The 13,026-nt window shown below is 46.3% G+C and overlaps 5 protein-coding genes across 5 annotated transcripts; 3 read left to right on the top strand and 2 right to left on the bottom strand.

The window, feature by feature from the left end:
- Window positions 1-2,318: 2,318 nt before the first annotated feature.
- Window positions 2,319-3,831, bottom strand: PGRI_059940 (aldehyde dehydrogenase family protein; the record flags this gene model as incomplete). The annotated part of the gene is made up of 3 exons (XM_040793708.1): window positions 2,319-3,397; window positions 3,454-3,508; window positions 3,565-3,831. 3 exons carry the CDS (start codon window positions 3,829-3,831, stop codon window positions 2,319-2,321), a joined length of 1,401 nt encoding a protein of 466 aa, XP_040648563.1.
- An 875-nt stretch (window positions 3,832-4,706) lies between these two features.
- Window positions 4,707-5,252, top strand: PGRI_059930 (uncharacterized protein; the record flags this gene model as incomplete). Its single annotated transcript, XM_040793707.1, has 1 exon — window positions 4,707-5,252. One exon carries the CDS (start codon window positions 4,707-4,709, stop codon window positions 5,250-5,252), a length of 546 nt encoding a protein of 181 aa, XP_040648562.1.
- A 2,788-nt stretch (window positions 5,253-8,040) lies between these two features.
- On the top strand, window positions 8,041-9,027 carry PGRI_059921 (F-box domain and ankyrin repeat protein; the record flags this gene model as incomplete). The annotated part of the gene is made up of 3 exons (XM_040793706.1): window positions 8,041-8,161; window positions 8,225-8,357; window positions 8,394-9,027. The coding sequence occupies 3 exons, from the start codon at window positions 8,041-8,043 to the stop codon at window positions 9,025-9,027; spliced, it is 888 nt and encodes a 295-aa protein (XP_040648561.1).
- A 180-nt stretch (window positions 9,028-9,207) lies between these two features.
- Window positions 9,208-10,917, bottom strand: PGRI_059920 (cytochrome P450; the record flags this gene model as incomplete). Its single annotated transcript, XM_040793705.1, has 5 exons — window positions 9,208-9,360; window positions 9,429-9,876; window positions 9,940-10,323; window positions 10,385-10,819; window positions 10,868-10,917. 5 exons carry the CDS (start codon window positions 10,915-10,917, stop codon window positions 9,208-9,210), a joined length of 1,470 nt encoding a protein of 489 aa, XP_040648560.1.
- A 524-nt stretch (window positions 10,918-11,441) lies between these two features.
- PGRI_059910 (SDR family oxidoreductase) lies at window positions 11,442-12,572 on the top strand (the record flags this gene model as incomplete). The annotated part of the gene is made up of 1 exon (XM_040793704.1): window positions 11,442-12,572. One exon carries the CDS (start codon window positions 11,442-11,444, stop codon window positions 12,570-12,572), a length of 1,131 nt encoding a protein of 376 aa, XP_040648559.1.
- Window positions 12,573-13,026: the final 454 nt, after the last annotated feature.

Below are 13,026 nucleotides of genomic sequence, written 5' to 3'. Positions count from 1 at the left end.
ATCTATACACTAAACCGCAATCATTCATTGATAGCAAACATTGCAGCGGTGTGGTTGCACGATGGTTGTATAGAGCACCCCTTATCAGATCGGGAACAGCTACGTTACCCATTTTGCAACACAAAGCACCTCCTATCGCCGGAAGTTATACAAAGGTGATACAGAAGAGGCCTCAACAACTTGAGTGATACCTCGATGCCCATAACGGGGTTGATCCTGATTTTTGTATAAGCTTAATAATCCGGCCGCTGAACCTCGGATATTTACATACTATAGAGACATTCTCCGGAAGGTTAATAAAAGTACCATATATTTATCATTGGCCCCTGCAGAGATTATGATAGGAATGTTCTAAGAACTGGGACCAAAGCTTGAGGCTGAATAGTAGCTATCGCACTTTGTGGGGAAGATTTGAGAATTTCCAGGCCTAGATTTGGAGTTGAACAACCTGTGAATTGTCTAATAAATCTCCCATTCCAGCATAAGCAATTTCATATATAGAGACCAATGAGACCACGTAGCCACACACCTATGCCATTAGAAGAAGAATAAGGGTTTCTTTAAAGATTCACTTTACGTATTGGTCATGAGGGTACTTATATAAAGACCCGATTAGAGCCCGTTCTCTGGGTGTTAAGGGGAACATTGATGCTATAATCTTTGACACCGTACCGGGAAACAAATTTCCCATATCAATAAACTCAAAGAGCCTGACGCGGGGAGTTTGCCTCGCTTATCTACACTGGTTTCACAATGTTGCGAATTGATGGATTATGTGAATATGACAAAAGAGAAACGAACCCTAAAATTCAAAAGCACAATGTTAAGCTAAAGAAGAACGATGGACTACTCCTGGTAAATTCACGATTTGCATTGTGGGTTGGTAGAGGTCAAAGCTAACGTAGATAAGTTGGATATACCTCACCATGGTCTAGTTAGGATCCCACTCCAGGCAGACTTGTCTACTGGAGATATATACCCCTCGGAGCCCTTGAAAAATCTATTGAGTGTCCATAGAAGTTTCAGGATTGCGATGCAGATATGGACTAAACAACAAAACGAAGATGCGATGGAGCAAGCGGCCAGCGAAGTCAAAGTCATTAGCCTCTTTTTCCCAGATGTCCGAGCTGAGCATCTCCGGATCTGCATGACTGCATGGCTTGCAGTACTCTGCGCTGTTGATGATTTACTCGAGTTGATGAGGCCCTGCGAAGCAGAGGATGCTATCCAAGGAACTATCGCTGCTTTACAGAGCAATGGAAAAAACAATGGAAGCAGTAAGTTAAAATATGAGGAATGGGTGGTAAATGCTTACAGAAAATATTAGTCGGCGAAGTTAATACTAGTGATAACGTTTGTTCACTCATGTCATTGTTTCAGAAGCACTGTTGCCAGTATCTCTCAGCGGCGGCTGCGAAAGATTTCTTTGAAGAAATCTGTACTGTATTCTGTGGCTTCATGCAGGAGATTAAATTTCAACAGGGCTACCTGAGATACAATTTGCAGAACTACATGGAGATTCGAACGCGGACAATCGGAATTGCGCCTTTTTTCAGCCTTATCAGAAGTGATCTCTTTCCCTCTGGTTATTATCCAGACAATATTTTAACTATGCAGAGGGCAGTAAATGTTTCTATCGGTCTTCAGAACGACCTTATTGGGCTAGAAAAAGACCTGGACGAAGAAGAGTCGATGAATGCCGTACTTGTCAGTATGGAGGAGTCATTGAGAAAAGACGAAGCGAAGGGAGCAATTCTTGCCGATACTATTACGACTGTTTGTGCATTGCATAACTTCACTATTTCCAAGTTGGCACAGATGCGCCAGAATATTGCGCAGGGAGCAAGTGAGGAATCGGAAATAATTGTTGCAAATTCTCAACTCCTCTTTACTGAGACCCACTTCAAGTAGTGCACGACAGCCAAGAGGTACAGAACGCAGTTAGAATAGGTTGTGGCGCAACTTGTATCTTAGCTGACAACGCATTCGACGGTGTAGCATTTAAATAATTGCATTATTACTGGCGTATTCTTCGTTATGGCTTTTCTGGACAAGCCTATCTCAAACAGTAGTAGAGAAGCCCGCATGGAACAAATTAAGCTTTAGCGATATAATTAATTGAGCTTTTCTAGCCAGTTTTTGAAATATTTAGAAGCAAGTCATCTCTGCTGTGAGGAACAGGGACTCTTGCTTTCTTCTAGTTGTGCTAAAAAGAAGATTATTGAGCGATGGGCAGTTTTTATACACGACCATGAAATACGGCGAGATATAAGTGCAATAGGGACCACAAATCGACAAAAGCAGCCATCCTTTATATTTCATTTGTATAGCTGAATTGTCTGTGTTTGAGAGTAGGAGAGCAAGCCTTGGTTCCCCCACTCGCCCCCCATCCCACTCTCCTTCCAGCCTGAGCAGTAGCCGTGAGGGTTAGGGACTTCCGGGCTGTTGATCCATACTGTTCCAACTTCAAGTTTTCGCGCAATCCGCTCTGCAGTGCTAATATACTCAGCCCACACGCACGCCCCTAGGCCGGTATCTGTCTGATTGGCCCTCGATATCACTTCATCCTCTGTAGACCACTTTGTAAGTGGAATGATAGGACCGAACTGCTCCATTTGGACAATGCTAGAATCATCTGGAGGTTGGTCTACAACCACAGGTGCGATGAAGAGGCCTGGCTGCTTGTCGTCGGTATTCCCCCCACAAAGTAAAGTATAATTGTTCTCCTTGCAATCAGCGATGAGATCTTCGACCACTTTGTACTGTGGCTGGTTCTGGAGGGGACTGAACAGTGGTGACTGATCACCAAAAATGTCGATTTTGATGTCCTTGACTGCCTCGATAAACGAGTCCCGGAACTCTTCGAAAATAGTTTGATGCACATAGATTCTTTTTGTAGCAACGCACATTTGGCCTGAATGTAAAAATGCCCCCGCAGCAACCTTGGTAGCAACGGTTTTGACATCCACATCGGGGCAGATGACACTAGCATCGTTTCCACCGAGCTCAAGTGTTACTCGTTTCAGAGTCCTAGCCGCGCTTTCCGCAACCTTTTTTCCAGTCGCAATGGATCCAGTGAAACTAATCTTGTCGATCCCGGGATGAATGCTAAAGAGCCTTCCTAGATCGCTGTCTCCGTTGAGCGCCTGAAACACACCCCGCGGAAGCACGGATGTCGCAAGCTCAGCGAATTTTAAAGTGGCACATGGGGTGAATGGCGATGGTTTGACAATGATGCAATTTCCCATGACGAGCGCTGCAGAAATCTTGCTAGCGGCTAACACGAGTGGAAAATTCCAAGGGCAAATCGCACCCACCACTCCTATAGGATGATGGGTAGACAAAATCCTGAGTTTATCGTCTTCGTATTCCACTTTACTGGGCAATGACTGGGATGCTAGACCGGTGAGCCTTTCCAGCCAGTCAAGATTTCTAGATGTAGATTTGCAATACCGTTAAATGTGATGAACGCCAAAGTATCATCAATCTCCATGTTTGCGAGAAGGTTCTGAGATGTTTCTTAGCAAGAGGGCGGATATCTATATGAAGGGAGGATTTAGTTACGGATTTTCCGGTCTCCGCGGCCAGAGGAGTATGTATTTCACCTCTTCGCCGTTCCAGTTCATCGGCTAGGTTGAGTAGATATCTCTGTCTGGTCTCGACAGACAAGAGCTTCCATAATTCAAATGACACCCTTGCAGCCTTGACTGCGTCATTAAGGTCTGTCTTGTTTGCGACTGTCACCTCTAATGTGGCTTCGTTTGTCCTGGGGTTCTTGACTGTCACACAATCTCGGGCCCGGCGCTCCGAATTGATGATATTATGGAACATTGTGATGTCTTCGGAAAGACAAAAACTTAAACTAGGAACCTCATTCAGCTCACTGCTGAATTAAATATTGAACGCCAGGTGAAAAGTAAGCCAATGGGTTTCTCCTACAGCCGTGACGGAATTTCTACATCATTAGGGACACATATCCGAGGTGTGGAGAATTGCCGGTAGCGATGGGAATATATCCGGAGAAGGTCACCAATTTCATAAAGTTTCAATTTTATGTATAGATACATAAACCACGCGTCAAGGTGGGCTCTGTTTCTGCACCGAGTCCGAGCTCGCCGTTGAATGTCGAGCATTCCCATTTCTCTCGCAAACTTCTAATTGCTATGAGCTCCATTTCAGAACAAAAAGCACTATCAGATCAGGTAGCCGCGGTCCTTCATAATGTAAGAGCCTCTGTTCCCTCGATGGTGGCGGTGGGTAATTGTGTCTGACAAAATGCATTCTAGCAAGGCCCCAACTTCTCTTTCAGGATACAGAAACTCCCAACCCCAACCATCAAGCCTCAAGAGATTCTAGTTGAATTAGAAGTTACGGGTTTCTGCGGAACCGATCTCTCACTTGCTCACGGATATCTTGGCCCATGCCAACCGATAATAGGCCATGAGGGAGTAGGGCGAATTGCCGCCGTAGGCTCTTCGTGCGCAAGTGAGGCAGCCACAGTAGGCCGCCTGGTTGGTGTTGGCTGGATTCGTGATGCATGTGGATCTTGTCATGTATGTGAGGATATAAAAGATGAGACACGATGTCACAAGCAGGTCTTCAGTGGGCGTGATGTGCTGGGCACCCTGGCTAGGTATACCGTCGTTCCGGAGAGGTATATCACGCCTTTGCCCGATGGAGTCCCTAGTGAGATACTAGCGCCGGTAATGTGTGGCGGTGTTACAGCTTATAAAGCACTGAAGGTGGCGAATCTCGCGAAGGGTTCGTGGGTTGGTATTTCTGGCGCTGCAGGAGGAGTGGGATTGTTAGCATTATCATATGCGAAACAGATGGGCTACCAACCTATCGCGATCGACGGGGGAGAGAAACGAAGACTTGCCTGCATGGGTGCAGGAGCAGGGGTCTATTTGGACTTTGAAAAGGAGGACAACCTAAGGAGCGCCATGCACCTACAAACGAACGGCAAGCTTTGTTCTGCAATCATTGTATGCGCCGGAGCTACAGCAGCCTACGAAGAGGCACTGAATTGTCTAGATTACCACGGAACGCTGGTCGCAGTAGGCATCCCGCCACCCACCGCAAAGATATCACTTCATCCCCTCCCTTTAATCGACTACGGGATTCGGATCGTTGGGAGCATCGCGGGCGATCGGGTGGATATTGCAGAGGCTGCAGAATTTGTTCGAAAGGATCTGGTGAAACCTAGGATCACAGAAATTGGCGTTCACGAGCTAGAGAATTATGCTGGCTGAATAAATGAACTGGACGGGAAGCTTCTTGTGCGGCTGGGCGCAAAGGTTGGGTGAATATTTCTTAGTTGCATGTCCAGAATTCCCGAGGTCACACTCATCGATTAGCGAATCATGTGTAGGAACGAAGTAAGACACAAGTGGAAGTAATACACTGGGATTGGTCCTGATAAGAGATATGGAGATATGGACGGGAAAGGAGAAAGAACCTTGGAAGGAGAAGACTTCTACTAAGCAAACAAGTACAAGATGATTGATCCCTTGCCTAGATATCGGGTGCGGCTTAGTGTACCAATGTCAGACTAGAATATTCATGGCCCCTTCAGGCCCTAAATGATCACCTAAGTTTTGTTATAATCTTGTAGCAAAGTAGGCTGTTTTCCATAACGATTACGACCCCTGGTATGCTTTCACTGCCATAATTATCATTTGGTGATGGTTAGACACAGATCGCATAAATTATATTCCCCTACCTTAGCACATCCTATAATCTGCTAGTATGAGTGGCAGATGCACGTTGAACCTGATAGCGACCAGTATAGATGGAAGAAAGTAGGGAATTCCAACCCTAGGAGGTATGTCAGATTAGCATGGCCCCTTCTAGACTTAAATTAAGAAACTTTGTTTTCGTTACGGCTAAATGGTAATATAGGGTGCAGTTTCTCTGCATATATGGATTGTTGTAATATCAACCCTGCTGTTTGCTATGCTGTTTTCTAGATTTACAGGAGTATTGATATCCTGTCCCTTCAAAGATTATATAATACAGATATTTCTTCCTCCATCATCCCTCTCCCTCACTCTGTCCTCAACAATGATTATATAATATAATGGGCTGGTGGCCTCTTCTAGGCTTATGACTTGACTGGGGGTAGAAATTAAGTGTGGGATGCAACTGAAACAATATAAGGTGACGGCCTTTGCGCCTGCATAAACTATTGGCTATTGATTGGTGGAGCAGTACTAGTTTATAGCAAATCCCTCAACCTGCAGGTAATGCCCGGGATTTGTTATCCAGGCTTGGCCCCCAGGGAAAAGCTAATAGTTACATTCCAGACCAGTGCGTATACCTAAGGCCGCTTGTAGTAATTCGTTCAACTAAGCCTCATGTAGGGTTGTGAGTGTTCTGATTGGTTTATAATTGAAACGTTCGTCGGGAACACGCGACAAGGTTACACAAGGTTATCTCGGTAGAGGTCCGTAGCCTTGTCATTATCATCATCCTGTTTGATTATCCTGTTCCAAATATTCTACCATAGAGAATTTAATGCCAAAGCCATTGAAAAGTAGTTTATTCAAAAGATAAGGCTCATAATGGTGGATTTGAAGTGATAATCATGGAAAACAAACTTTTATGGGGGAAAATGTGATATTGCAGATCACTGACTCAGTTTGTAGATCGTCCATGCACTGACCATATTTGCAGATCATCTGCTCTGACTCGGTGCCGTATCATCAAGTACTACCAGTCTAATGCACAAGGAATCCCCCAATTAACGTTAAGCCCCATGAATCGCACTAAACTGCAGGAAACCAGGTATCTCTCATAAGTCCATGGAGATTAGCGGTACAAAGCTGCATCTTTATTGGGTTTGTATTTTGGAGTCCTAGAGGGATTCTTGGTGGGTTCTATGGTTATTCGTAGTACCAATGCAGGTTTGAGAACGTTTCTAAGGCTCAACTTCACCCCAGACCACGTTTCGAAAGAAAAATCGGACATTTAAAACCCCTTGCCTGGAAGGATGGTGTCGGCATTCCCACGTGTATCGAATCAGGCACTTGCTTTACTGTTGGGGCTACACTTTATGACGAGAACTGGAATCAACCTAGGAAGTATATATAGTACCATTGCTGAGAATGAAAGAATGAGTGCAAATTGGCCGAGCCTTTTTTTTTGCTTCTCTGTAGTCGATCTAGAAGAGAAGCCTTGGATTTAGTCCTAGATGCCCAAGACAAACAAAACATAGCCTAAAGAGCACTCGAGAATGAAACTTCGGGCTCTATGACATGCGAAATTCTTGTACGGGGAACTTTACGTAAAATAAGACAGTACCATACAGGGTGATATCGCATATAAGGCGCCCTAATATAAGTAGGGTGACACCGCATATAAGCCATCCTAATATAGGGTAGCCCCTCCATACTTGATCTTTGCCAAGAATGTTACCGGCAACTCATCCCGAGAACGAAGCCCGAGGCCGACCTGATAGCGGGCTGACCCGCAGAGCGCAAAACGCCCCCACCCCCACCCAAAACCACCCTCAGTGGAATGTCAATTCGCCAAAAAGACGTACTCATGGACAGACTAGTGTTGATGTTATCCAATGGCATTGGAAAGATAGTGTTAACATTAAGGTCCTCCGCTCGACGTGTCACATGCATGGTATTTTCACTTACCTCTTTGATGACATGCACAACTGATCACACGATTGGTCTATAGGCCAGGTCCTTTAATCCAAAAATCGAGATTGATACTGTGCTTATTTATGGAGCCGCTCAAAATGAACATAAATATGGCCTCAACCCTGGTCATACACTTAATCTTTACCTGCTATAACATCACGGTTACTGAGATATAGCTATACTGTCAACAGGCGATAAAGTATGTATGAAACATCCTGGGTATTGGAGCGTGCCTAGGAAGGATTAGTCTTGCATCAATTCTACTGCTCTGTATAGCTGATCCCCACCCAACTGGCAGGCGACAGAGATCCTTCGCATATATAATTTTGCAAGGCGGTTGCATATCTGTGTGATGCAGCAGTATTGAGCATAGCTTGTTACTGTCGAAATGCTCTGCACCTCATGTGGCTTTGAAATGTCGACACAAGATTCCAGCTCCTCGAGAGCCAAGGCAGCGGTGGCGGATCGCCGTCGTGAGCAGAACCGTCGGGCACAGAAGCGATTCAGACGTTAGTGGAAACGATTCACCATAAACCGTTGACAATATTGACATTTCCTTCGCTTGTGAGTAGAGAAAAATCGTGAGCAAAAAGCCACCCCAGAACAAGATCAATCACATCCGCAAAACGGCGCTTCAGATACCCTGGGCGACATTAGCCAAATATCCTCAAGCGCATTGACGCCACTCACACCACCCAGTACAATGTGTATGAGCCACAGTCAGTCCTCGTTAGCCCATTGCGAGGAGATTCAAGGAGATAATATGATTGATTATGATTTCCTCTTGAATCCCAACGATCGCTGCGAAACGAACAAAGGCACGGACGACTTCTGGACAACAACACTGAAACAGACCGCTCCCTTTTCTGCTATTTCCCTCCTCCCCCCTCCGGAACTGAAAGACTGTCGAGAAGTTCACACAAGAAACCCGGGTGGTTCTGCCAATAGCAACGAAACTGGCAGGGCATCAGCAGGACCGACCGTGCTTCACCAAGCAGTGCAGACTGGAAACAGCAAAGTTGTATGCCTTTTACTCGAGCACAACGCAGACTGCAACTCGAAGGACAACACTGGTCTCACTCCTCTGCTGTATGCAGTAATTGGAGGCCATGAAGAAATAGTAGAACTATTGCTATCCCATGGGGCCGGTATAGGACATGTTGATAATGCTCACTGGTCTGCCCTTCACTGGGCTGTGTTCCATAATCGTCATAGGATATTGGAGCGGCTTCTTAGCTGTTGCGGTGGAGATGATTCGTTGCTCAACATACGGAATAAGGACGGACAAACACCGCTATCGGTCGCAGTTGGCGCGGGAAGTGAGGTGGCTGTGAAGCTGCTACTAGAGTTTGGGGCCACAGTCAATGTAGGATGAGTGAGTATTTGTATTTAGTATAGAAAATCATCACCATCATCGTAAATAAACGCTTCAATTTCTTTGACTCTAAGCCTAGAATTGTTTAATTCCGTCTTTTGGTGGGTGTTGCGACTAAATGTACGGACGACGTAAAATAGCAGCTAAAAACTGCATGTAACCTGGTGATTTTGAACCGACTTAGAGGCTTCTGACCTTGACCTTGACCTGGACGCCGCTCTGCTTATTGAAAAAATAGTCATGAGTCGTCCAGTGTTTACTCGAGTCCACTAAAACAAAATCGAATTTGCGAATCAATAGTGGTACCACTTTGTATATCTCGCTAAGAGCAACCTATGAGACGGTTAGCCCGCCAATACTCCGACTCGTGACGTATTGGTCAGTTGTCTGAATAGACTAACCTGCTTGCCAATACACGTTCTAGTTCCCGCCCCAAATACCAGGTTGTTGCACCTTTCCATGTTGGAATCAGTGCGCTCGATCCATCTTTGTGGACGGAAAGTATTGGCATCCGGGCCGTATACGCCCTCATCTCGTCCTACGACAGCTGCGTTCATACCGACTTTCCATCCTGGGGGGATGTACATTCCTGATAACTCAACCCCAGTCTGATCCACGACTCGAGGCATAGTGAATCCCACGCCAGGGTGTAGCCTCAATGCCTCTTTAATTGTTGCCCTGAGAAGCGGAAGCTGGACGGCTTCGGAATAACTGGGAAATTCGGATAGTTCTCCACTTTCCGTGGCTTGGTCAACCTCTTTTCGAAGCTCTTCATACACCGAACGATCTTTTGCAAGATAATAGAAAATTGCCTGCAGCTCAATCATAGTTGCGTCTGCACCTGCTGTCCTAACAAATCAAAAATATCAGCAGATTGTATGTGAGTTGATAATTTATGCAGCGATCACTTACAGAGCTGCAAAGGCCTCATTTTTGACATCTTCAACGCCGAAGTCCAATTTGTCACCTTTGGAATTGACAATGGCCAGCAGATTATGCAAAAGATCCTTTCTCTCCCGTTTTCCAGAGTCTGCAACAGCGGCGACTCTGTCGTCCACGCTCGTGCGTGCGGTCTCGATTATGTGATTCATTCCTTTAAGCCCTTTTCGTGCGGTAGAGCTGAGCGTGAATAAGCCCATGATCAGCCCACGAACCGAAGGCGAAGAAGACGCCGCTATTGTCAGAACAGGAAGCATTAACTCCAAAGACGCGAGAAAAGCGCCCTGGTCGCCTTGGTTCTCGATGAAGTCGAGCGAGCGACCAAAAAAGAGCTCCCCAATAACATCATAGGCGTACCTAGCAAATATATTTCATTCAATATTTAGCCGCTATAGATTAGGAAGAGAATGAGTCTCACCATAGAAACCAATCCCCGAGATCAATTGCTTGATCGGGCACCGTGCGCTCAGCCATACACTCGACAAACAAGCGACTACAGTCGTCAATGTATGACTCCAAGGTCAGGACAGTAGACATGCTGTACACGCTGCTCACTATGCGTCTTCGCTCAAAGTGCAGCTTTTCGTCGACGATAGCAAATGCGTTGGGGTATTTGGAGAACGCTCCCACATCCCAAATATGATAGAAATCAGACTTGTTGAGTGGTGAGGTTGTGCTGTATATCTTGCGAATCGCTTCGGGGTCTGCACAAGCGACCTCATCTGGCGCGATACGAACAAGTGGTCCGTATTTCCTGTGTAATTCTCGTTGCACCACATCCAGGTCTCCTCTCGAGACGGCATATGTTAGCCATAGTCTGGTGACAGACGGCCAAAACGGCCCAGGAACTTTGCTGAGAGGATGAAAAGTCCGGCAATAGATACACCAAAATACGATATACCCAAAGGCGGCAACGAAACCAGTACCGAGAATAAAACCAATACTCATCATCGTCCTATGGTTTTGGCCCTTTGAAATTTGGGTCAGAGTTTGTCAAGCTCTGTAGGGTCTTGGTTCGATATGGTCCGGGAATGCGACCAGGTTTAGGTAGTATTCACGGGTAAGTTATTTTCACCCATAATCTGGAGGTAATCTGCATTATGATCAGTCATTTGCCTAATCCTAGTAAGCCGTGATTATGCTACATTACGCCAAGCCTCAAGGGGGTGTGCTTGCAGATCACCCGTGCAGATCACGGCAACAAAACGGCCCCTTGATTGATCAACGTAGCCTAACTGCTAAAATGTCGGGAGAGAGGGTCGGATTTCTGTAGGCTAAGCTTACACTGTAAATCAGGTCAGCGTGATGACAGTCCCCTTGCCATATCGAATTTGTTGACAGGCGAGCTGCACGACTTTCCATAGTCCACCTGGCAGAAAGGTGGTCAGCAAGATAAACAATGATATCACTAGATCATTTTCCACCATGGTTGTGTACTGCTTTCTATTTGGCGGTCACTAGTTGCATGTCACAATATGGCAAAAACAGCGTTCGTTACCGGTGCCAATGGCCTCAGCGGTAGCGCGATTGTCGAGCATCTCTGCAACACAACCTCAGATGATTGGGACACCATTATTGTTACGTCAAGGAGTCCGCTCAGCCTTACAGTCACAGACCCTCGCATCAAGTTTATTGCTCTGGACTTTACAGATGACGTTCCCTCCCTAGTGGAAAAGATGAAGCAAGTCTGTGGTCCCGTCAGCCATGCTTATTTCTGTTCCTACCTTCATAAGGACGATTTCGCAGAGTCATACGCGGCCAACAAAACGCTGTTCGAGAACTTCATAACCGCCATCGATAAGACAGCTCCCAAGTTGCAGAACGTTACGCTCCAGACTGGCGGGAAATACTACAATCTTCATGTTGAACCGGTGCCATCTCCAGCGCGAGAAGATGACCCACGACGCTACGGACCATTCGAAAACTTCTATTTTCCTCAAGAAGACAAACTGGCTGAGATGCAGTGTGGCAAAGCTTGGTCGTGGAATGTAATCCGGCCGGAGGCCGTCATTGGTGCAAATTCGCAGCCCTACGGTCTAAATGAGGCCCTGACCATTGCCATGTACTTCCTGATTTGCCGTGAGCTGGGCACCGCGGCTCCAATGCCGACTAACCAGCGATACTGGGAGGGCACTGAGGACGTGTCGTACGCACCTTTAATTGCCGACCTGGCTATATTTGTTTCGACCCGGAAGTCTTGCGCTAATGAGGCCTTCAATGTTACCAATGGAGATTATTTTTCCTGGCGTTATATGTGGCCGCGTCTGGCTGCAAGTATCGGCGCCAAAGCCGACCCACAACAGCATTTCGAAAAAGCAGTACCAAGAGAAGGCGAGTTGCAGCTAGAGTGGAGCCTAGCCGAGTGGTGTCAGGACAAGCGGCAGGTGTGGGAGGAGTTGTGCGATCGTCAGGGCTTACCGGGTGCCAAGGCGACATTTGACCTTGCCGGCTGGGCGATTGGGGATTTCCTCTATCAGCGGACATGGAGTGCGACGCTGAGTGTAAATAAGGCACGCCGGTTTGGATGGACTGGTCATATCGATTCTTACCAGTCGTTCGTCGACACGTTCGACAAGTTTAGACAGCTCGGGTTGATACCGAAATAATGGATGCAATGCTATTTGTCAGGTCATCACTCGTTTGTTCCCATTTATAATATGACAAGAATAGTCAGCCGCATAAGAGGCCTTATGGCCAAAAATGCGCAAAAAGGCTTAAATTGACTAACCTTGGAAGTAGACACTTGATCAAATCGAACAGTTGAGCTCTTATGGGAAATGAATCAAGGCCTGCCAATCCCACTAGGGCAATCCCAGGTATCTTCTATCTTCGTTGCTTCCCTCCATGTCCCAATGAGATAGCTGAAGGAAGGTGCGATGTCTCCATTTACAAGTACAAACCCAACAACCACAACACCACTCAACCAAACACCCACCCCCTACCACACAACTCAACCCCCCCCCCCCCCCCCCACTACCTTGAACTTCAACTTCAACCTCAAAATAATGTATTGGATCTCAGAACTCACTGAAAGTTTCTACGTAGTCTACATGAATTTTA

The sequence above is a fragment of the Penicillium griseofulvum genome, assembly GCF_001561935.1.
Source record: "Penicillium griseofulvum strain PG3 chromosome Unknown contig_95, whole genome shotgun sequence".
Classification (NCBI taxonomy): domain Eukaryota; kingdom Fungi; phylum Ascomycota; class Eurotiomycetes; order Eurotiales; family Aspergillaceae; genus Penicillium; species Penicillium griseofulvum.
This window is presented reverse-complemented; position numbering and strand designations above follow the sequence as displayed.